The 25419-nt window shown below is 40.9% G+C and overlaps 2 protein-coding genes across 2 annotated transcripts; both read right to left on the minus strand.

Moving 5' to 3' along the window:
• Window positions 1-3426: 3426 nt before the first annotated feature.
• LOC128603325 (beta-enolase) lies at window positions 3427-10880 on the minus strand. The gene is made up of 12 exons (XM_053617634.1): window positions 10047-10880; window positions 7100-7198; window positions 6636-6731; window positions 6456-6514; window positions 5724-5793; window positions 5481-5614; window positions 5007-5229; window positions 4584-4781; window positions 4288-4489; window positions 3942-4050; window positions 3728-3786; window positions 3427-3640 (listed from the first exon to the last, which is right to left on the minus strand). Exons 2-12 carry the CDS (start codon window positions 7182-7184, stop codon window positions 3571-3573), a joined length of 1305 nt encoding a protein of 434 aa, XP_053473609.1. The 5' UTR covers window positions 7185-7198; window positions 10047-10880; the 3' UTR covers window positions 3427-3570.
• A 120-nt stretch (window positions 10881-11000) lies between these two features.
• rnf167 (ring finger protein 167) lies at window positions 11001-24729 on the minus strand. Its single transcript, XM_053617636.1, has 10 exons — window positions 24516-24729; window positions 18895-19010; window positions 18661-18741; window positions 18411-18551; window positions 18137-18224; window positions 17844-17934; window positions 14569-14674; window positions 13915-14008; window positions 13379-13459; window positions 11001-13201 (listed from the first exon to the last, which is right to left on the minus strand). The coding sequence occupies exons 2-10, from the start codon at window positions 18991-18993 to the stop codon at window positions 12765-12767; spliced, it is 1218 nt and encodes a 405-aa protein (XP_053473611.1). The 5' UTR covers window positions 18994-19010; window positions 24516-24729; the 3' UTR covers window positions 11001-12764.
• Between the last annotated feature and the right edge of the window lie 690 nt (window positions 24730-25419).

A 25419-nucleotide genomic window follows, 5' to 3' on the forward strand; every position in this document is an offset into this window, starting at 1 on the left:
CGGTGACCCAGCACTTCCCAGACGATAACCCACAGGTCTGACTCGGTTGAAAAACCAAACTAAACATCCTGTTCAGCTGGGAGGCGGGACATTTCTCCTGAAGGGGTCTCCTATGAGTGATTAAGGCGTTAAAAGGTGTGTTGTGCCCTGTTACTGTATTAGAATCAGAGCCTGGCTCCATACAGCGCTAAAAGCTAAATGCATTAGTTAGTCTGTATGTTTCTACAGGCAAATGAAAGACAAAAAGTTTTTGGAGCAGTGGTGCCACCACTGAATCGCCAGATGTAATAATTCACACCTTTCTTAGATATTTGTATATAACACACGACAACATTTCATAATTTCCCCATTTCGTTTGAGGGTTTTAATACAGCGATTCATACCAAAATAGCACACAGCTAAAGGTACAAGAATACAAAGGACACCGAGATGGACACGGGTGATGTTAACAACCTAAACTGGGGTGTGTGTGTGTGTGTGTGTGTGTTTCTCATTTATTTTCTGTCTCCAGTATCAGTCTTCTTAAACACTTCTGTGTATTCTCTGAATTTATTAACTGGAATTCTTAGAGATGGGAACGTCCTCGTTTGTGCTCCTGCTCCTGTCTTTACCTGGGACAGAAACACAGGACAGGAAAGAGGAAAAGTTCAGCTTTAGACTCTCTGTTAAAGCTCTATAGACACAGGCTTTGTATTATTTATTACTAACTCCACACAGGCCAGTTGTCACCTCATTTATTTCCTCTCTCCGTCCCATCTGCACCTCCATCGTTCCCCCGGATTCTCCCATGTCCCGCGTCCTCTCACATTCTTCCTGGTTCTTCCTTTAAACTTGTTCTGCTGACCCATGAAGTTTAAGAGTAGGTGTGGCCAAACTCGCCCAGGCTCCGCTCCATGTTCCGTAGCGTCCACTGGCGCTGCTTCATTCAGCGAATCCCTCTGGTGTCTCATCGGGGACATCATAGCCTCAGCCGAACCCACGTCGTGGAGCACAGGTCTCCTGGCCTGCTCGTCCATCCTGAAGAGGTCGTGGAGAATCTACAGAGGGAGGAGAGGTGCTATTCCTCACACGGAGCTCCAAGATCTAGGTGTAAATCTCATTTCATCACATCTCAAGAAGTATGCAGCTCCGTTATTGGTCAATACGTTTATCACGAAGGCGTAATTTTTTACAACTCTGGAATTAGCCGACAACACTATCTCAGTGTTTTCATTTTTTTTTTTTTTTTAAAGAATTTATATTATAATTAGTTAACAATATTTAGGTTACGAGAACAGTGACTAGATTTGGTTTATAATTTTGTAATTTTAATGTATAATTAAAGCGCAGCTCAACCAGACCGAATCGAGTGATTACGAACCATGCAGCAGGAACAAAAAGTCTTCATTTCCTTTTCACACACTATTCACATCAGTTTCTCACATCCTTCAGTCGGAGTAATATTATTACTGTATTATATCCAAATTAACGATGCAGACACACTCCTACTCAACAGAGGGAAGAAGGAAATGGAGAGAAAACTGAAGATAAAAAGATGAAGGAAAAGAACAGAAAAATAAACTGAGGGAAGGGAATCACGTGAAGGGAAAGAAGGAAAAAAATAGAAAAGAAGAGAATAAAAAAAGAAAACTATTTGGTATTCAAGCTACAAAAAATCAACTTACAACCTAAAAGCTGTAAAGTTTCGTCGCTCTCTAAAGCCACATTTTTGTGTATTTCTTAAACTTTTAATTGTTTACACGAAGCTCGGGTCAATCGATTTACTCACTCTGGCGTCGAGGCCTTGAGGCAGCGGTTTGGAGTCAACCAGCACTGAGGAGGAGAGGACGAGGAGCAGGAGGGAGGAGGAGAGAGATCCAGGAGGAAGAGGAGAAATGAAGAAGAAACCCGTCATCATCACCGGCTTTGAGACACGGAGGAGAAAACGACCGAAGTTTCTAACTAGTGTGAGCGGCTAGAATAAAACTCATCGAAGCAAATTCTGCATCTGAAAATCTTATGGAATTTGCTTCAGTGGAGAAACCTGAAGTAAAAATCTGAAAAAAACTGATTCATGTGTGAGGTTTTATAGTCAGAGGGTCGAGGAACGTGACGTGACCCGAATACAAACCACGTGTTCCGATAAATGTGACGTGCTGTGACTTCGAGAAGATGATTAAGAAAAACAAGACGTTTAATCCTTTATGAGACCAGCACAAAGTATAGAACTAGAGGAAAAAACACACAGAGAGAGAGAGAGACAGAGACAGAGACAGAGAGAGAGAGAGAGACAGAGACAGACAGAGAGAGAGACACACAGAGAGAGAGAGAGAGACAGGGAGAGACAGAGAGAAAGAGAGAGAGAAAGACAGGGAGAGACAGAGACAGAGAGAGAGAGAGACAGAGAGAGAGAGAGACAGGGAGAGACAGAGACAGAGAGAGAGAGAGAGGGAGAGACAGAGAGAGAGAGAGAGAGAGAGAGAGAGAGAGAGAGAGAGACAGAGAGAGAGATAGCACTGCTAGGATTAAAATCCCAGTGTATGCAGTTGAAGGTTAAATCACTGAATCCTGAATCAGTCAGTTGATTAAAAAGTCGGAGTTAACTTTTAAAATAATTATTAACAAGAAACCAAACTTCAGGTGAATAATCTGAGGACTGATCAAAGCAGAAAGATGAATAGCGGCGTATAAAAGGGATGTAATAGCAACAGGAGCGATGTTAAACCCCGTGGAGTCTTTCACTCTCCTGGGTATCAGACCGTAAGAGTGACGCACAGGTCTCTAATATTCCCATCCACAGGAGGCTCCCACATGAAGAGTGTCTGATGACTGACAGCTGCTAAATACAGCCGTAGCATTATGAATGAGCACAACGGCGGTCCTGTGAACTGTACTGAGTGAATAAGGAGCTCACACAGCCGCCGGTTCCTGCCTTTCCCCTCTGACGCCTTTCAGGATTTTCCTTTTAATGCTCCTGAGAGGGTTTTGTAGTCTGTCCATTCACTAATGAACATTTTGTGAGGATTAAAAATGAAACATGAGAAATGTGAAGCCAGAAAAATGAGTCAGAGCACAGACCAAGCTAAAGAGAAGTTTCAGAAGAGAACAAGATGAACAGAGAGGAGAGAAGAGAAGCGATAGAGGAGATAGAAAAGACCTAGACCGGAAAGAAAAAGACCAATCAAGAGAGAAAAACAGAGAACAGGTAAATGGAGAGGAGACAGAAGATAGAGGAAGAGAAGACTGAAAAAAACAGGAGAAAAAAGATACACTGGCAGAAGTAAAGAAATAAGAAGAGACAAAAGGAGAAAAAGATTAATGGACAAAAGATAAAGGAAGAAATGAATCGAGAAGAAATGAGAGGAGGTGAGAAAAGAAACAGAGAGAACTGAAGAAATAAAAAAAAATGACATTACTCGTTTCTTCAGAAAAAGGCTTTATTAATTTTCATGTCTTTGATGTTGTGTGTGTGTGTGTGTGTGTAACTGCAGGACTCCAACTCAAACTGAGCCTCAGTATAAAAAGTGTTTACTGCGAGTGTTTACTGCGAGTGTTTACTGCGAGTGTTCGAGACAGATGGCGACTCGCGTTTCAGTTCACTTTGGGATGACGGAAATCTTTCCCTGCAAACTTGGCTTTGTCGCCCAACTGCTCCTCGATTCTGTGAAAGACAGAGGGAAGAGATGGTGAAGGACGAGTGATGAGAGAGACACTACGAAGGAAAGAAGAACAAAAAAAGGAACCTGACCTCATCAGCTGGTTGTATTTGGCCAAGCGTTCTGACCTACAGGGGGCGCCGGTCTTAATCTGAGGAGGGAGGAGAGGAGGGCAGGAATAAAGAATAAATTACTAGGAACATGATAAATATTAATAAAAAATAATACAAAAGATGTAGATGAAAGAGACATGATAGAGAGAGAGAGCTAGATAGAGAGAGAGAGAGAGAGAGAGAGAGAGTGTACCTGTCCTGTGCAGAGGCCAACCACCAGATCAGCAATGAAGGTGTCTTCAGTCTCTCCAGAGCGATGGCTGACCATCACACCCCATCCATTCTTCTGAGCCAGTTTGCATCTGCACACACACACACACACACACACACACACACACACACACGCACTTTCATATAAGGATAAGCCCTACCGTGGAGCTGCATGAGGGGGCTGTAGTAATGTAAGAATAAGCCCCGTTGCAGATCTTCATGAGAGGGATTAAGTAACGTAGGGACCGGCCCTATCGCTGAGCTATGTGTAAGGCCGGGCCGTATTGCAGAGCTGCGTGAGGGGGCTGTATATGTGTACATATACTTACGCCTGAATGGACTCGGTGACTGAGCCGATCTGGTTAACTTTGAGCAGCAGGCAGTTGCAGGCTTTCTTCTCCACAGCCTGCTGGATGCGTTTGGGGTTCGTCACGGTCAGGTCGTCTCCTACGATCTGGATGTCCACAGAGCCGGTGAACTTCGTCCAGTTTTCCCAGTCGTCCTGGTCGAAGGGGTCCTCGATGGACTGGACTGGATCACAGAGTAAAGCGTGAGAATTCAACACAGGTTTTAACGAACGCTTTAACTTCGATAGACACCGGGTTCATCACCTGATAACACTGACCTGGGTAATTCTTGATGAAGCTCTTGTACAGATCTCCGAGCTGGTCTCCGGTGATGTGGCGTTTGGGATCGTCGGGGGATTTGAAGTCCAGGTCGTATTTTCCGCTCCTGTAGAACTCGGACGCAGCCACGTCCATGCCGACGATGATCTTATCGGTGTAGCCGGCTTTCTCAATGGCTGACTTCAGCAGCTCCAGAGCTGGAGATCCCACACAGACACAAAGATCAGACTAGATCTAGGAAGAACATCTAGAACTAGCACAGGGGACAAAAAGACCTAATAAATTATTCCCTTCTGCGTAAATCCAAAGTTTCTATTAGAATAACACTGACGGAGTGAGGTGTAAATAAAGGCAGAGCCCAAAGTGCTATTGTTGTTCAGAGTAGTAGCCTGAGACGTTCAGAGGAGAACTTTATCCCTCACCCTCATTGTTCTCCAGGATGTTGGGGGCGAATCCGCCCTCGTCCCCTACGTTGGTGGCATCTTTTCCGTACTTGCCCTTGATGACGCTCTTCAGGTTGTGATAAACCTCAGCACCGATGCGCATGGCCTCGCGGAAGTTCGCCGCCCCGACGGGAAGAATCATAAACTCCTGCATGGCCAGTTTATTCCCGGCGTGAGAGCCACCGTTAATCACGTTAAACGCCTGCAGAGGGAACGAGGGACAAACTGGTGGACGGGGACGAGTGAAGGGTTTTGGAAGCTTTAAATGTAACGTTGTAACCTTAAATAATAATATAATGATGACGAGGAGCGTTCATTCTAATCGTAAGATTATTATTTTAAGCATATATAAATATATAGTATTGTTGCTCTAGTTAGAGTACACGTAACTAGAGGTCAACGGTTACACTTATGTGAGTGTTTAATTGGGTGTTGCCATGGAGACAGGCTCACAGGAACGGGCAGAATGACATCAGCGTGGCCGGCGAGGTCAGCGATGTGGCGGAACAGAGGAACACCTTTCTCCGCCGCACCAGCCTTACACACCGCCAGAGACACACCCAGGATAGCGTTAGCACCGAATTTAGCTGAGAATCAAAGAGAAACATGTGACCACCATTTAATGATGTATTCATCATTTATAAAAGTTTATGTACACACACACACACACACACACACACACACACACACACTCACATTTGTTCTCAGTGCCATCGAGTTCAAGCATGAACTGATCGATCTTCTCCTGGTCAACAACACTCAGCTTCTATTAGACGAGAGGAGAGACGATTCATCGATTCTTTAATCATACACGATTCGATTCATCGATTACTTGTAAGACAAAATGGCAGCTTCCTTTCATAATCTAAGTAATAATTATAGCCAAAAATAGTGTGAAAATACGTCATGTTATGGAGCTGTTTCTAATACCGATGCATCGTTCACAAACGAGTCGAATAAAGAGGCGTGAAAGAGGGGTGAAAGAGGGGTGAAAGAGGAGTGAAAGAGGCGTGAAAGAGGGGTGAAAGAGGGGTGAAAGAGGAGTGAAAGAGGGGTGAAAGAGGAGTGAAAGAGGGGTGAAAGAGGCGTGAAAGAGGGGTGAAAGAGGGGTGAAAGAGGAGTGAAAGAGGGGTGAAAGAGGAGTGAAAGAGGAGTGAAAGAGGGGTGAAAGAGGCGTGAAAGAGGAGTGAAAGAGGCGTGAAAGAGGCGTGAAAGAGGGGTGAAAGAGGAGTGAAAGAGGCGTGAAAGAGGAGTGAAAGAGGGGTGAAAGAGGAGTGAAAGAGGGGTGAAAGAGGAGTGAAAGAGGAGTGAAAGAGGAGTGAAAGAGGCGTGAAAGAGGAGTGAAAGAGGAGTGAAAGGGGGTGAAAGAGGAGTAAAAGAGGGGTGAAAGAGGGGTGAAAGAGGAGGTCAGACAGAAGACTTTCTCACTTTCTCCAGCAGCTTGGGAGCGATGTCCTTGTTCACATGATCAACAGCTTTAGCCACACCTTTATTATAAATAAGCACACACACACACACACACACACACACACACACACACACACGTTCATATTTAACCAAACTGTTCTAAAGTGTCTCGTTTAATATAAATACACGTTTGTTTCTCACCTTTGCCCAGGTAGCGAGTTTTATCTCCGTCTCTCAGCTCCAGAGCCTCATGAACACCTGTGGAGGCTCCGCTGGGGACCGCAGCCCTGAACCGACCTGAGAGAGAGAGAGAGAGAGAGAGAGAGAGAGAGAGAGAGAAGGAAAGATATAAAAACATGCCAAGAGGTGGGGAAAAGAATAGAAAACAAATACAGGTAAGAAAGAAAGAGCAAGAGATGAGAAGCAAAAAGAATGAGAGCGAGAGACAGAAAGAGAGTGAGCAAGAAAAGGAAAAGACAGAGCGAGAGAGAGAAACAGAGTAAAAAAGAAAGAATAAAACTGAAAAACGAAGAATTTCTGTTTACTGATATGAGAATTTATTGGCCTTATGTGACTGAATGACTGTGTGTGTGTGTGTGTGTGTGTGTGTGTGTGTGTGTGTGTGTGCGTGTGTGTACGTGTGTGTACGTGTGTGTGTTTGAGACCTTTCTCCGTGTAAAGGTCGACCTCCACTGTAGGGTTTCCTCTGGAGTCGAGGATCTCACGAGCGTGGATCTTGACGATGGACATCCTGGCTGCAGACACTAAATATAATACACATATTAATATAAATCTCACATTAATGTAACAGAATCATAATACAAACATAAATGTGAAAGAAATGTAATAAAATGATCATGTGAATATAATATACTAAATAGGACACTGATAGCACATATGACTGTAATATAATACAGTACAGTCTCTCAATGTCACACTGAGTTTATTCTATAAAAATAACTTTAAAAGGTCAAATTTAAATATTAAAACATGAGCTCTGTCAAATCTGGAGCTATTCCCTGCACCTGTGCTTGTTAATCTGTGCAAAACTGCAGTTATTCCTCTCATTCTTCACAAATCCCCTGTTCTCCTCACAACCACAGGCAACACCGGTCAGGATTCGGAGGCGGGATCTCTGCTCTGATTGGTCTACTGAGCCAGACTCGCGTTCTGATTGGCCAGCACAGACTGTCATGCTTTAAACCAGGAAGTGTAATGCTACTGGTTCTATTAATAGCAGAGGTATGCGAGTGTAATCAGTACTGTACATCACTGAGCTAATCCCTCGTTATTAACACTTAATAACTAAATAATAATAATAATGTTTAGAAAAAGGTCTTATAGTTAACGGTTCAGTCAAAACAAAGAGGTATAAATTCATGTAAACACAGTTATAACAGTTAATTACTCGCAGATTAATAATGGACAGTAACGTGTGATTAATAATTTTACATCTTTCGTTTGCTAGTATTATAATCGTTAATATCTTATTACAGTAATTATATAATTATAGATCACTGGTCATTAATATTTAACATTAATAGCTCATCGTTAATACCAGTTAATTTGTTCTAAGAGTGTTGTTAATTAACAATAATTATAAGATATTAAGAGTTTTCTTAACTTTTATCTTGTAACAAGAAATGCAAATTGGTCCATTAAATGTGCTTTCATGTAATTATTTATTTATTTATATTTGATATGTAAATCACCCTGAGATATCCAATTACACATAAATATTGTATTAATATACATTATTATATTTAAAATTTATCAATAATAATAAGAGCTAAGTAGTTATAGATAATGCTAATAGTTTTAAAATTCTTAAACACAGTTGAAAGGTTATTAAATGGTTTTTAGAAGTTATAGTTATAATTATGATATTACTGATTATCATCTATACACAATAGTGTTAAATAAAAAAATAAAAAAATAAAGCAGTTTATAAAGCAGCATCTCGCTCGATCCTGATCTGGATATCATCATCATCATCTTTCTCTTTCCATCTCTCACACTCGCCCTGAGTAGCAACTCTGAAGTCCTTGACATTTACAGACCACAAATAGTTCAGCTATTTGGGGGGGAAACGCTGTACGAGCTGATCTTTCAACATCAACATCACTCATTAAATCAAGACAAGGTCAGCGTCTCCTCGTCCTCGTCCGGCTCGTCCCCCAGCTAAACCTGTTTCAGTATCCTAACGCTGTTCTCACATTTCCAAATCATTCACTAATTAACATCTATTTAAAAGCTCTTCCAGCTCCAGAGCTATGATTTATAAATAAACGTGAGTATTAAGTATATTAAAGGAGCAGTATGTAATGTTTACTGCGCCCTCTGTGGCCTGTGAGGTGAACTGCGGTTGCAATAAAAAACATGGACGCTTTTTTCCCCCAACCCAGTTGCTCTTCAGTCAAAAGGGGTGGAGCTAAGCAGCTGTGTTCTGCCTGGGGGCGGAGATATTCTTTAAACCAATAAAAAAAAAAAAAGTAAGCCTAAAATGAAGAAACTCTCCACAAGTTTAAGGTGTCTTTGAAATGATGATTATTACACTCTTATTAACACGTTTAAACTTTACACACCGCACCTTTAATGTTTATTCTGAATGACTACTCTCTCCGAAAAAAAAGCATTGCTTTGTAGACCGCTGTGACGGAGTGTTTCCTCCATCCGAAAGCTCAAAGCTAAGAACTCTTAACTATTTAAAGAACCCTAAAAGATCCTTTTTCCTCAGAGCGTTTATATTTATTTAACAGGAGCTTGATATTGATAATGACAAACAATAATCAAGGATTAAGGATGGATTGATAACTGCAACTAATCATATTTATTATAAGTAACGACTGAACTATTTTCATGAGTTTATAATGAATCATATTTAATAACAGCTGCTACTAATAGTTATTAACTATTATTAAGCATTGACTACATTAACATTCACTATTAATAACCACACACACACACACACACACACACACACACACACACACACACAGGAGTGTACAGTATGTGAGTGTACAGGCGTCTGAAAGCAAATACTGCACACAGCATTTAAAAAAAACAAAAACTCATCACACACTTACTGCCTCACAAAAGAGTATCTAACCTCAGGTTAAGCTCCCTCACACACACACACACACACACACACACACACACGCACACACGCACACACGCACACACACACACACGCAGAGTGTTTCACTTGAGTCTTCATGTCTCTGTACAAATCTTCTATAATATACAGTTTAACAGCTTTGGAACCCAAGTTCTTGTCCAGTCCACGATGCTGGACTTTACAGAAGTTTTTTTTTCTCATCAACGTCACCTCCTGCTCGCTTGTTAAAGGTCTGGACCGCTTTGCTAAATGCGCTACATAAAAACAGACATCAAACATACACTTCTGAAGCGGTGTTTTCCTGTTACAGCGACTCAAAACACAGGACTGTTGTACTATAAAAGGATCGATCCGTTCAGAACCTGCAAAAACCTGCATGTGCAATTTTAATAGTCAAGATCACACTTGCACCTACAGCAGGATCACATCGTCTACTAACCCTCAAACATTATCTACAAAAAAAAACAAAACACAAACAATGTAAACACACTCACCTGAGCGTGTGTGTGTGTGTCTAGCTCGACGGCTCCGGCTGAGTGCTCTTCCTGCCCCTCTGGCTGCCTATTTTAAGACGCTCCCTAATGTCAGTCATCAAAAATGGATATGGCACCTCGCTCAAATATGGGACCGTCTCTAAACTGTCCTCCTGCTGGAAAGGTCAGGGATCAGAGCGACCTCGAAGGCGCGTACAATCCCAGACACGCGTGATATAAAAACCTAAACCTTCCCAAACACGGAACGATCACAGATTAAATGTAAGATCAGTGTGGTAGGGATTTAATAATAATAATAATAATAATAATGAGGAATAATTCCAGAGGCGACTATTCATAAAATCCTGGAAAAATGGAAAACCTGGAAACGGAAAGGTCAAGGGTCACTCGTGCATAAGTGGGCGGTAACATGAACCTGAAGGTCATTTCAGATATAAAGGGCAGACGGATACGACCCAGATGCACTGAAGTTCAGGGGTAAAATTAGACTCCTCGGATACGTGACTAAGAGTTTGAACTTCAGCGCACTACCGAGTGAAACGAGATCTTACTATCCCGAGCAAAAGTCTACAACTTTAATGACATTCCACAACCGAGCACGACGTAGAAATATAAATAATCACATTGAGTTCAAATGCCGTCGTTCATCCACGACATGTTTGGGTTACAACAATCACTTACAGGACGCGTGAGCTAACGGCCTCCAGTTTATCATCCACAAAATGATGTACAACAGTCACAGCTCCTCAGCACTAGGGGGCGCAGCCTAATGTCTAAAGGCAAATTGTATATTAGTGTGAGCTGGAGGATAACGCTGCGGCGGAAAATCATTTTTAACAATGATGCAGAGTTACTCTTGCCACCAACACCTTCCGACCAATCAGAATCCAGAATTCAGCAGCGCTGTGAGATTAACACACATTATTAAAGTGAGAAAGACTGCTGCACAGCGAATAGATAAAAATCCTCTTTATGATGGCACAAAAGCTAAACAGTGTAGTACATTAGGAATGCAGTTACACACACACACACACACACACACACACACACCTTTCTAACATCTTGGGAAACCAAAACAAAAATCAACAACAACAACAACAACAACAAAAGAGAACATTACTCAATGAACAGCTCAGGTCCCAGGTGTGTGCCACAAGTGTTCGATTATAGTGTTGTTCAAAAATTCCATTCAGAGACTGAAAGAAAGATAAACAGATTAACCCTGGATCTGTCATTTCTCCTCACTCACACACACACACACACACACACACACACACACACACACTAATGTGATACAATCTCAGTTTCAGTTATACATTTTTTTTTGTTTGTTTTTTTCAAAACATAAAATTACAATCACACAGATGTGGTTTAATAAAAGTCACGACGCTCCGAGCGGGTCCTAAAGAGAGCCGGATTATGGACAGCGTTCAATTCAGGCACAAATTCAATACATTATACATTATTCGTGCTTTAAAATGCACCCTTGTTTACTTCCTCGTTAATCAAAGTAACAGTACAGAGCAAAAAAACAAAAACAAACGAAAAAGTTCTAAATCAACGTTCAAATTCGATTTCACTTTTACCCTCAGGTCACGTCTTTAGTTTCGGACGTAGCTAACAAATGTTTAGCGTCGACCGCGTGACGATTAGCCATGCGTTGTTTGTTTTTTGTGTGTGTGTGCACCGTGCTAAACTGGAGGCCGTAAACGTCTTCCTCTTGTTAGTTACATTAGCTTCGTAGGTCCAGTGCGAAAAATTGCTGATCAGGGGAATACTGAATACTGGACACTGCGTTTCTGGTTGAACTGCTCCTTTACGTGCACTTCACATTAGCGGATACACACTTCTGAGCGGTTAGGGGAAAGTTCTTCAACTTGAGGGTGTTTTTAAATTTAAAAAGAATAATATTACAGGTGAAACTAAACACTGTTTTACAGTAGAGTCATAAACAGGATAAAGAGAAGACGTGTAATATACAGTCAGTTATAGAAAGAAGCCTAGTGTTACTGCACACGTGCGTGTGTGGGCGTGGACAATGTTACAGGAAACAGGAGCCTAAATTACAAACGAAAGAAAGAAAATGATAAAAAGATCAGCAGGGCTGCACAATAGATATCTCATTTGTTAGTTGTTATGATGATACTGCACTCGATCTCAAACAGTCCAGATGTGCGATCAATAATCCCCACAGAAATGATTTCGGTCCAATTAGTTACCGCAGATGTTTAACCCTGACGCCTGACGGCATCGCCAGTTTGTCGAAACGTGTTAAGATTACAAGGCAAATTTCAATCATTAATTATGAATTAATCTAATCTAGTCACGTGTTGTTTTTGTCCGTATGGTGCAGCCTGATTAGACACGGGAGGAAATTTCCAGGGACTTTCCTTTTCGACCTAAAAGAACAACATCATCAAAACAAACTGGGGTCAGGTCCGTATTGCACAATAATCGCTGTGTACACACGTCACGATCTTACAACCACCGGCGCGAAATCCTCCGCACAGGAACCTCGAGACCAAACTTCCTTCCCGCCGTAGCAGCGTGTCCTGAAGGGCGTCTTACCTCCAGGGGGCGCTGGTACACATCGTAGTTCTAAAACTTCACGTTATACCAACTAGCCCAACAACAAAATTAGGTTTAAAAATAAAAAGAACACAAAAAAAAGCCTGAAAAGCTCATGTTTTTAATTCTCCTTCCCACGATGCTTTGCTCTCACACCCTGACGGCTCCGTGCCCGATTAGCTGTGCCGTGTCGTCGTCGTCGTCGTCGTTGTCGTTGTCGTCGTCGTCGTCGTCTTCCGTTTCCTCCGTGTCCTCTTCAGAACCCTGCATGGGGGAGTAGTAACCGTCGTATCCTTGCAACGGCGAGTCATGCTGAGGCAGGCACTGAGCAGAGGTCGTCACCGTAGCGACCGTGGCCTCGTAGGTGCCCGTGGACGGAGGAGATGGGTGTAGCAAAGGTGTGCGCTCAGACTGCTCTTCGCCTGAAGCCCCGCCCTCTCCGTCGTCACCTGTGTGACGCCCCGCCTCCTCCTCAGAGTCAGACGAGTCGGAATACTCAGGGTTGGTGCGAGTGACTCGCTGCTTACACACGGGACACGTCTTCTTGGTCTGCGTGAGCCACGGGTCCACACACCGGCTGTGATAAGCTGAGAACCAGGGGACGGGGACGGACACACACACACACACACACACACACACACACACACACACACACACAACTCAGTCATGTGTCCAAAAACAACATCTAAAAAAAATTTTCAGTTTTTCATTTGAAATGGATAAAACACACACACACACACACACACACACACACACACACATACCGTGTGAACATGGCAGCACCCGCAACTTATCCCCCTCTTCATATTCGTCCAGACAGATCGCACACACATCATACTCATCACCTGAGAGAGAGAGAGAGAGAGAGAGAGAGAGAGAGATGGTTGTATTTTCCCTCTTTTCTCAGCTTCAGAGTGGCTTGCTTTTCTCCTAGACAGCTCTCCGGTCTTCATGTTGGCTTATCCTTTTTAACAAACCCAAATGTCTTCAGTCTACAGCAAAAACAATTTAATTGGCCTTGTCATTCAGTAGTTTCGGAGGGGACTGGAGATCTCAGTATTAGTGTCGGTCTTCGTGTCGGTAAGTCGAGATGAATCATTTTCCCCATTCCCAGCGCGCGCTTCCTCACGTGACGCTTGCTCACATGAACGGAACCGCTGTCCGTTTTGCAACATCCTGATAACAAATTCAATCTATATCAGAAATTTAAAAACAAAAGCGAGCAGTCGAGTTCTAACGTGAGGTCGCACTGTACTAGACGGGGCGCAGAGGTGCATTGTGGGAGTTTATTGTGCTTCACCTTTAGTGAACTTGTGAATGGGGATTTTCTTCAGCTGCTCTTTTGTCAGTCTGTTCTTCCTCAGTCTTTTCCTGTACTGCACACAGCGCACCACCTGCACACACGCGCACACACACACACACACACACACACACACACACACACGAGTTCAAAAAAATCCAATAAAACACTGACAGAAATTGAACTAAAATAACATTTTGTAGTCTGTAAAAGAATTTGGCTACAGGAGATGGTATGGAAGATTCCTGATTGCCATGGCAACTGCAAGATTTCCTGCAAGTTTGTATTTACACGTCACAAATTGTGCTCATAACATATAATAATCTTTAATTCTGCTATAATCATTTTCAGAATAATTCCTGCAGCTACAATCTGTTCGTTTGTTCAGACTTGGAAATCGGCCGTTTCTATGGCAACACAGACAAAGGTAGTTAGCTTGTGTAGATTTTAGCTTCATACAAGTTAGTTTAAACAGTGTGAGAGAGAGAGAGAGAGAGAGAGAGAGAGCAGCTGGGAAGATAACATCCAGGATGAGGATGTGATGAGGTCAGAGGATGAAGAGGAATGTGTTGAGTCAGTGCTTTTCTGTTGCAGGGATTTATAATGACTGAGATTACCGAAAATATGGAAAAATAGTCAGGAAAGAGCTCTCACCACTATAACCACCATGACGATGATGATCAGACCCACGATCCCGGTGAAGGGGATGAGGTAGAAGGTGATAGGGAAGGAGAAATCGGGCTTCAGGATCACGTAGGCCCTGCACATCAAACACAGCAGAGTGAGCGTCCTCGTCGCATCGCGGTACGTCACCTCCTGCACCATCAGGTCCGACAGCAACAGAACCGCAACCAAATCACCGATTGCCAACGCCAACATCAGCACCGCGCAAGAAATACCAAATCCCTGCAGCCTCAAAACAACGTCCAATAATCCGACCAATCACCGGGATGCAGCGCTGAGACAGCGGCAAAGCAGTTTATTCGCCAAGAACGGAACTCCATCGCGTAATAATCCTTCAGGAAATCGTGACAATCCTTCGTGTGTTTAACAGGAAATCTTCACAGCAACATGAGATCATGAAGACCGCCTGCTAAATAAGGCTCTCACTCACACGTATACTTATTTAAGCAAAATCGCACCAGTAAGAGTGCCGTTATACTGAATATTAACACGGCTGTCATTCAGCTATAGACACAAATGCTACAGCTAAATCACAAGTAATCACAACTAATCACAGCTAATCACAGCTAATCCATAGCTAATCCATAGCTAATCCCAGCTAATCACAGCTAAATCACAGCTAATCACAGCTAAATCACAAGTAATCACAGCTAATCCATAGCTAATCACAGCTAATCACAGCTAATCCATAGCTAATCACAGCTAATCACAGCTAATCCATAGCTAATCCCAGCTAATCCCAGCTAATCCATAGCTAATCACAGCTAATCCATAGTTAATCATAGCTAACCCATAGCTAATCACAGCTAATCACAGCTAATCACAGCTAAATCACAGCTAATCCATAGTTAATCATAGCTAATCCATAGCTAATCACAGCTAAATCACAGCTAATCCATAGCTAATCACAGCTAATCCATAGCTAATCACAGCTAATCCATAGCTAATCACAGCTAATCCATAGCTAATCATAGCTAATCCATAGCTAATCCATAGCTAATCACAGCTAAATCACAGCTAATCCATAGCTAATCACAGCTAATCCATAGCTAATCACAGCTAATCCATAGCTAATCATAGCTAATCCATAGCTAATCCATAGCTAATCACAGCTAAATCACAGCTAATCCATAGCTAATCACAGCTAATCCATAGCTAATCACAGCTAATCCATAGCTAATCATAGCTAATCACAGCTAATCCATAGCTAATCACAGCTAATCCATAGCTAATCACAGCTAATCACAGCTAATCCATAGTTAATCATAGCCAATCCATAGCTAATAACAGCTAATCCATAGCTAATCACAGCTAATCACAGCTAATCCATAGCTAATCACAGCTAATCACAGCTAATCCATAGCTAATCCCAGCTAATCCCAGCTAATCCATAGCTAATCACAGCTAATCCATAGTTAATCATAGCTAACCCATAGCTAATCACAGCTAATCACAGCTAATCACAGCTAAATCACAGCTAATCCATAGTTAATCATAGCTAATCCATAGCTAATCACAGCTAAATCACAGCTAATCCATAGCTAATCACAGCTAATCCATAGCTAATCACAGCTAATCCATAGCTAATCACAGCTAATCCATAGCTAATCATAGCTAATCCATAGCTAATCCATAGCTAATCACAGCTAAATCACAGCTAATCCATAGCTAATCACAGCTAATCCATAGCTAATCACAGCTAATCCATAGCTAATCATAGCTAATCCATAGCTAATCCATAGCTAATCACAGCTAAATCACAGCTAATCCATAGCTAATCACAGCTAATCCATAGCTAATCACAGCTAATCCATAGCTAATCATAGCTAATCACAGCTAATCCATAGCTAATCACAGCTAATCCATAGCTAATCACAGCTAATCACAGCTAATCCATAGTTAATCATAGCCAATCCATAGCTAATAACAGCTAATCCATAGCTAATCACAGCTAATCACAGCTAATCCATAGTTAATCACAGCTAATCCATAGCTAATCACAGCTAAATCACAAGTAATCACAGCTAATCCATAGCTAATCATAGCTAATCACAGCTAATCCATAGCTAATCACAGCTAATCCATAGCTAATCACAGCTAATCCATAGCTAATCACAGCTAATCACAGCTAATCCATAGTTAATCATAGCTAATCCATAGCTAATCACAGCTAAATCACAAGTAATCACAGCTAATCCATAGCTAATCATAGCTAATCACAGCTAATCCATAGCTAATCACAGCTAATCCATAGCTAATCACAGCTAATCCATAGCTAATCACAGCTAATCCATAGCTAATCACAGCTAATCCATAGCTAATCACAGCTAATCCATAGCTAATCACAGCTAATCACAGCTAATCCATAGTTAATCACAGCTAATCACAGCTAATCCATAGTTAATCATAGCTAATCCATAGCTAATCACAGCTAAATCACAAGTAATCACAGCTAATCCATAGCTAATCACAGCTAATCCATAGCTAATCCATAGCTAATCACAGCTAATCCATAGCTAATCACAGCTAATCCATAGCTAATCACAGCTAATCACAGCTAATCACAGCTAATCCATAGCTAATCACAAGTAATCCCAGCTAATCATAAATAATAACAGCCAATAATGGCCAATCACATGCTAATCGCATGACTGTGAGAATTTAATATGGAGTACCTGACATCTCACACAAAATACGGCCAAACAGTTTGTTTATTTTTGCTCCGTGAACGGAAAAAGATCCCGAAGAATCTACACTCACTGATAGCGCGTCGGCTAGCAGGCTAGCTACCTCACAACGATTCGTACATTTCTGTTAAGGGTTCGTCCAACGAAACTGGCTTCCCTTCTTCCTTTTCATCTTCATCTGACGAGCTTTCAAATGAAATCCGAAGTTATATTCATGAGAAACGTACCGCGTGCCGTGTCCTCTCACCATGTCGCTGACGCTACTGTAGTAACCGTTTCGGCGTGACGGACCGAGACCAGAACCGGACTGGACTGTAAGGTGGCGAACACAGACGAGCGGAGACATACACAGTGAAACGTCCCGGTGCGGTCAGACGAATATAAGCACTCTAGGAACACTGCTCATCCAATCAGATTAGTGGATCGGAACCGATGATGAAAACGAAATTTGTGCATCATGTGCATCATTTATTGTAAAAACATCCTCGAGTTGTTATTAATAATAATAAACATTATTATTATTATTATTATTATATTATAATTCGTGTCTCGTCTCACCCTTGGTCTGGTCTGATGAAACTGTGGAGGATTTTGGAGGCGGAGTAGCTGGTGAACACGGACGGGATCTCGATCTCATCGGCTAACGTTTCTGCAACACACACACACACACACACACACACACACACACGTTCCACCATAACGGGATCGTTAGGTCAGAAATCAAATGTTCACAAAGTCCAACTTTATCACCAGTGTAGTCAATCAGACCAGATGTGGTTTGTGTGTGTGTATCCGCGTGTGTGTGTGTATAAATGTGTGTATATAAATGTGTGTGTATAAATGTGTCACACCGTTGCTGTAGCTCATGCTCAGCAGGATGTCGGAGTAAACGTTGTGGACGATGGCGGCGCTGTATCCGGCCTGCTGAGCATGCAGCACCTGCGTGAAGAAAAACATTTCAACTAAAACTAAACTCCCATTATTCACTAACAATCACAACATCCGTCAGAACAACCCGTCTGAAAATCGCACCACACTGCTCAGACAAATCCGATCTGACAAAACCAGACAAACGTGTCTGATGTCGTCGCAGCGTGGACTGGGTATTAGGAGCAGGACACTCGCCTTGATATCGAAGTTGCAATCGAAGCGGCGGATCAGAACCACGAATCCGACAGTGCTGTTGGGATCAGAGGAAGTGGGAGGAACAGGAGGAGGATCTATCGGAGTACAGGCATTCAGAGGACGGGACTCGACCAGAATACCCTGAGAGAGAGAGAGAGAGAGAGAGATTTGAATCTAGGTTAATTTACAGAGATATGGAAGAGACAGAGAGAGACAGATGTTCTGCGCGGTTCTGTGTTCTGCTCCTCACCATCAGTCCGTCTCTGGGGAGAGGAGAACCGAAGAGAGCGGGCCAGTCCTCTAACAGCATGGAGCTCATATTATTCAGATGCTGCAACATAAAAGGAGAGTAAAATAAAGTGTAAATAAATAAAGTGCAGAAAGGTTTACAGGAACAGTTCAGACTCTCTTCCTTTACGTGGAGTAAACTGGAGGTGCTGAGGTCCGCACATCACCAACACTGACGCTTACACAAACCACTCACAATGTAGATGTACGAATGTCCAGGGGAAAAGGTCAGTATGGAGCAGAGCGCAAAGGTCAACGTCCTCAGCCGACCCTCCACACACCACACGCACACCATCCTGATACACGGCAGGACTGAGAGAGAGAGAGAGGGGGAGAGAGAGAGAGAGAGAGAGAGAGAGAGAGAGAGAGAGAGAGAGAGAAAGAGAGAGAGAGAGAGAGAGAGAGAAAGAGAGAGAGAGAAAGAGAGAGAGAGAGAGAGAGAGAAAGAGAGAGAGAGAGAAAGAGAAAGAGAGAGACAGAAAGAGAGAGAGAGAAAGAGAAAGAGAGAGAAAGAGAAAGAAAGAGAAAGAGAGAGAGAGAGAGAGAGAAAGAGAAAGAGAGAGAGAGAAATAACATTGTGTTTTTCCTTTTCATTATTATTGCATTAAATGATGACACACAATCAACAGACAGAATAAAAACCACGACACGCCGTCACCGTATCCTCCGATTAACTATAAAGGAAAAGGGGCGGGGCTTATCAGCTCTGTTCCAGCAAGGGGCGGGGATCATTACTGGCCCAAAAAAATAAAAAGAAGTTTAAACGCTTAAAATAATAATAATAATAATAATAATAACCCGGTCTACTGCATCCTGAATTCCAGAGTCAGTATTTTCTAAGGTGTATTTTAAGCGGTTGTGATTTTTACTCTTTTAAACACTTTTAAAATCCACAACCTGCACCTGAACAAGACACCTCTGAAGTTTATTTACAGATAAAACAGGTAATCGTGTCCGTACATCATCACGATGTCACTATTACCGTGATCTCGCACGCAATTTGATCGTTTTAAACACAAAAGTAAAACCAACACAAATCTGGACAATTTAAAGAGGAACACATAATATATGAACTCGTGCTGTGAGGTCATGAACATACGCGGGTCGGGTCGGGTCGGCTTGTTCAGGCTGAGAACCTGCGGACTGAAACAGGTTCACGTCTCGCTCAGGACGCCGCTCGGTCACGTGGTGGCGTTATCTGCGCCCCTGTCGGAGCATTATCGAGCATTATAGAGTGTTATAGAGCATTATAGAGCGTTAAAGAACGTTATAGAGCATTAAAGAACGTTATAGAGCATTATAGAACGTTACAGAGCGTTAAAGAACGTTATAGAGCCTTAAAAAACGTTATAGAGCATTATAGAGCATTATAGAACGTTATAGAGCGTTATAGAGCATTATAGAACGTTATAGCGCATTATAGAGCATTATAGAGCATTATAGAACGTTATAGAGCCTTAAAAAACGTTATAGAGCATTATAGAGCATTATAGAACGTTATAGAGCGTTATAGAGCATTATAGAACGTTATAGAGCGTTATAGAGCATTATAGAGCGTTATAGAGCCTTAAAAAACGTTATAGAGCATTATAGGGCGTTATAGAACGTTATAGAGCGTTATATCGATGTGTCGGAAGTTCAAACAGAACCCACGGCGCATTAGGAAAGTCTTTATCTACAACCAAATACATGACAAAAACACTGTGTCCTTCAGAGCTGCTGATGTGATACACATGAGATACGCTACTGCAAAGTCCATCACCACTCACAGCTGGAGGACCAGACGGAATAAATAAATAACAAACAAACAAAAACAAACTCAAGATTTTTACTCTGTGATGAAACAAACCGGGACGTCTAGGCGTACAGAAATAACCTTGCTGCATTTGATCATTTATTGAATCGCAAGACGGTATTACTCAGTCGTGCTCAAATTTTTATTTATAATCACTCAGACTACAAGTACATACACTATAGTGTGTAGCTTACTACATAAGTGTGTAAAGTAAGCTAAAAAGAGTAAATAATTAAGTAAACAAGGGAAGGAAAGACGTGATTAAAGTAATAAATAAGTAATAAGAAAGTAATTAAGCACGTAAGTAAATAAGGAACGCAAGATCAACAATAAAGAAGCCAGAAAGAACAAGAAGTGTGTTTAAATACTGAAATAAACAAGGAAGTAATTAAAGTAAACAAATAAAATCAAAAAAGTAAGTAACGTAAGCACTTAATCACAAAATAAAGTAACTATATATAAAGTAAGCGAGTAAATAATTAAGCAAACAAGGAAAGTAAGTGATTAAAGAAATAAATAAGTAATAGAAAAGTCATCAATTATGTAAAAATAGAGTAAATAAGTAATGCAAGTACAATAATAAAGAAGAAAGAAAGAAAATAAAAAGTGTTTAAGCTATTAAATAAACAAGGAAGTAATTATTATTTATTATAATTGAGTAAATTAAGCCAGTAAGCAATTAAAATAAACAATAAGTCATTAAGTATGCAAAGCAGGCAAAAGTAAATTTAGTATGTAAAATGAGTAAAATAGTAAGTTACTAATCTAAAAAACAAGAAAAAAAAAGCTCCATAATTTCTTTAATGTCTACAAATTTTTGAACACTTAAAAAGTAGAAAGATTTCAGTTTAAAAACGATATAATTATACATAAATGAGAAAACTTTTTTTTAAATCTCCAAGTATGCCATTTCCATTTTAAAGGTTAAATACGAAACGTTGACGTAACGTCAGGTTTCTAATCGAGTTTATAGAACAGACAGACAGACAGATAAAAAAAAAAGATCTCTAAAAAAGAGAAGTGTGTTGTGACACACTCTATTTATCACGATACTCATCCCACAGTGTCGTCACGCCCGGCCTTACAGAACGGCGAGTACACAGAAACGTTACAGCGAGGAAACGTAAAGCTTTTCTCTTAAGCAACACGTTATTTCCTAATTACTGACCCCCCCCCCCTCCCGTGACAAGGATGAAGACTTCTGAGAAAAATGAACACACCCTGAACACGCCCTCCTTTACTCACATGACAGGAGGAGCGCATCACACTGACGCAGGCCTTAAATACGCACAATAATAATAACAAACATTCAAAAGCACTAATCGCTGATTACTCATAACCAACCATGCTTTAAAAAAAAAGATGATGTCAGAAAATGTAAAGTTACAGCTGACACCGGAGACTCCTTCCGTAAATTGAATAAACACCATTAGACACGTTTTTTTGAATGAGCTGTTACTATAGAAACGCATTCGAACCAGAGCATTAATGTAAACCTGGGATTATTATCATTTAAATATAAACCTGAAATACTTATATGACAACAAAAGATTCGCAATGATCCATTCGAATAATTACTCTTAGGCGATCGTGTAAACGTAATAACCGTGACAGGTCGAGTCTCTTTACAGTGACTGATCATTAATAACCGGATCCTCCACGTCCGCCGTTCCTTAAACCAGACCTTCTGGAGACGGAGTCCGGAGAGCCGCGGGAGCGCGTGATGAATAGCCAAGGGGGCCGTGATCGTGTTTATTACGTTACGTGGAATAATAATCCACCGTTGTCTGTGAGTTCTGTCTTTACAAAGATCAGGAATGAAGAGAAAAATAAACCTCCAGGGTGCCAATGAAAAAAATAAATGAATCAGAATATTACTGTGGTTGTTTGTGCACCGAGTCTAATATTTAAAATAGTTGGATTATGTTCTTAAAAGAAATCTGTGCTGGTCCCTGGAGATCTGTGACATTATTTTACAGTTAGAGTCTCAAAAAAAAATTAAAAAAAGAACTGCAGCCTTAAAGCACATTTCATCCTTAAAATAGGACAAACTCGATCATTTCCCGATGGCTCTCTCGGATCCTCCAGGCTCGCTCCGGATCTCAGAGCGTTCATGTCTAAGCAGGTGCTGAACATCTGATAAACTATATAAATATCAGCATCCTGGAGGTTTCAAAACATCCTGTTCAGGAGGAAGTGTTCGAGTGCCCGCTACAGCGACAAGGACAAAGCCGAAGGAGCTTCGTATGAATCCTTCTGTCACACCGACTGAGAAATACGTTCACAAAAGGTAAGAAGGAAGGAAATCTTATTTATGAGGATATTGTTTCTGCACTTATCACCCAAGCCCCTAATTGTAAAGAGGTAAATAATAGAAGCAATAAAGTAACAGGGGGAAAAAAACCCCAGAAAATAATAATGTTGTAAACTACAGGTCGAACGATTGATGGGTTTTGATGATTAATCGCACCGATAACTGATCCCTGGGTCTCGGCAAAAATCCACACCGACGGTGTTTCCTGACGCGGAGCGGCTGAGAAGAGTCCGCCGTCGTTATACAGCACGAGAGCGGCCTCTAGAGGCGGAATAAAAACCATCACTGACTTATTTTGTTGTGTTATTTGAAGTGGTTTTTTTTTATTATTTATTTTGGACATCTATGTTTTTATTTGTTATTTGAGGTGTTGCTTTGTGGTCCAGTGTGTATCTTTTTTGGATGTGTATCTTTTATTTACTTAAATATTTAATAATTGTTAGTAAATATTAATATGTATATATTTATTTCATTTTAAAAAAAAGTACAGTACATTTTCACGGTACAGTCAGTACTGTTTATCTTTGTAAAGTGTTACGTTTTCATTCAGTATCAATTTTAAAAACTATCAGTTGATTAATGGGTTATCAGCAGGCAGGTACCGCTCGACTCGGTTATCGGTTTCAGTAATACGCACTATCGCTCGACCGCTAATGTTAACGTAATACAAATGAAGTAAGCAAATAAAATATTGAGTGAGGAAGTACTTAAAGTAACCGGGTAAGTACAGTAGGATACGAAGCAAATAAACGTCAGGTTTCTTTATTATAATGGAGAGCTATTATAATGAACGCAGCATAGATTGTGTACGACAGCATTCCTACAATTCGGTTCACGATTCACACGCCTCGTTTCTACGTTTGTGCCACTAACCTACTTTATTAATCAGGCATTAACGCTGAAATAGGATTTTATTCTCAGACACACAAAAAATTCCAGTGATTTAGAACACAACCTTATGATAAGATTAGTGCACTGTGGGGTTTGTACTGTGTGTGTGTGTGTGTGTGTGTGTGTGTGTGCGCCCACAGCATGGTTCAAGCATGTGATGTTTTTTAACCACAGGAAATTCTTCTAATATTATGAAAGGAAGTTAAAGAGGAAAAGACAGAACAGGATCATCTTCTTCTTCTTCTTCTTCTTCTTCCCTGAACACACTGTGCACTCCTACGGACTTTCTGAATCTCTTATCAGATTAGCAGATTATATCCTGGTACATTTCATTTTTTTTTTTTTTTTATGGTGGGTTGTATCAAGTCATATACCAAAGGAAAAAGCCAAACACACAAGGTGCAGATTAATGACAGAGGGGTCTGTGTATGCAAACTGTGCAGTTTAAACATAAACAGTTCAACATGGACCCAATGCTGAGCGAGTTAGTGAGGACAGTGAAGTGACAGCTCGTTTTTCATGTCCTGAAAACAAGACATTTAGAAATCCACTTCAGGTGAAGTTAAGGAAAAGAGCTGCGTTTCTATTCTCACTAATCTAAACGAACCTAATCTAATCTACATGAAGTCAAAGCGCTGTCATGGTGAACTATTATTAACAATGACAAGCCACAATACTAGTCTTCTTTTCTTTTCTTTTTTTAAAACCCCATATTTAAATATAAAATGTCGTGATAATTCAGATTTATGACTGCTTACAGAATGTCATTCACAGCTGCAGGTTATAAATATAATGTGTGTAAATAAGGCTTACTTACTGTCCAGCTATATTCCCTAATTATATATTTTTTTTTAAAACCACAAATCCTTGTCGTCGTCCTTCTACACAACCACTCGTTTCGAAACAAAACCTACTTTTAATTCCGCACAAGAAAAGGAAACAAAACTTTACAGCTTCGTCATGCTCAAACGTCGAAAATCTTCTTTTGTTGTTTCCGTGTGTTTACGCTGCTTCACCAAGGCCAACCTAGAGGCGCAGTTCTCGCGAGATCTCTCCTATGCACGACGTCACCACGGCACTAATTCTCGCGAGATGATATTTATTACACAGCCTGCAATCAGCTGATAGACGGACCCGGACATCTCGCGAGATGTTAGCTTCTAAATTTAAAAGCTAACATCTCGCGAGATGTATACTGACCGCTGTGATGTGTATATGTTTGATAGAATATATGGTAAAAATCTTAGAAGTGGGGTTGTATTTATTTTAGTTTATTTTTTGTCTTTAATTTATTTACTCATTTTCATATGGTTCATTTACATGTGATTCATTTACGTATGATTCCTTTACATGTGATTCATTTTCATGTGATTCATATTGAAGTGATACATTTTCATGTGATTCATTTACTAATTTGCTTCTCTTTAAATCCAGTTTTAGACTGTGATATTACAAAGGTTTGTCCAGATTATTACTTGCTACACTGTATGAGATAACCCCAGTAAAATTGCCTGAATTCTATAATATAATTTGTTCGCCATGTTAGGTTTAAATCATCTAAAAACAGATTCGCAATTAAATAACATTACATCCTTCATCCTTCAACATATTTTAGTTTATTTTTTTAAATAAACGTAGTGTCTAATAGTTTGAGTTAAAATCTGTAGCTTTATCAGCCGAGTGATTAATAGTCCAGTAGGTGGAGATTTAATTTATAAATT

This window comes from Ictalurus furcatus, chromosome 28 (genome assembly GCF_023375685.1).
Source record: "Ictalurus furcatus strain D&B chromosome 28, Billie_1.0, whole genome shotgun sequence".
NCBI lineage: Eukaryota > Metazoa > Chordata > Actinopteri > Siluriformes > Ictaluridae > Ictalurus > Ictalurus furcatus.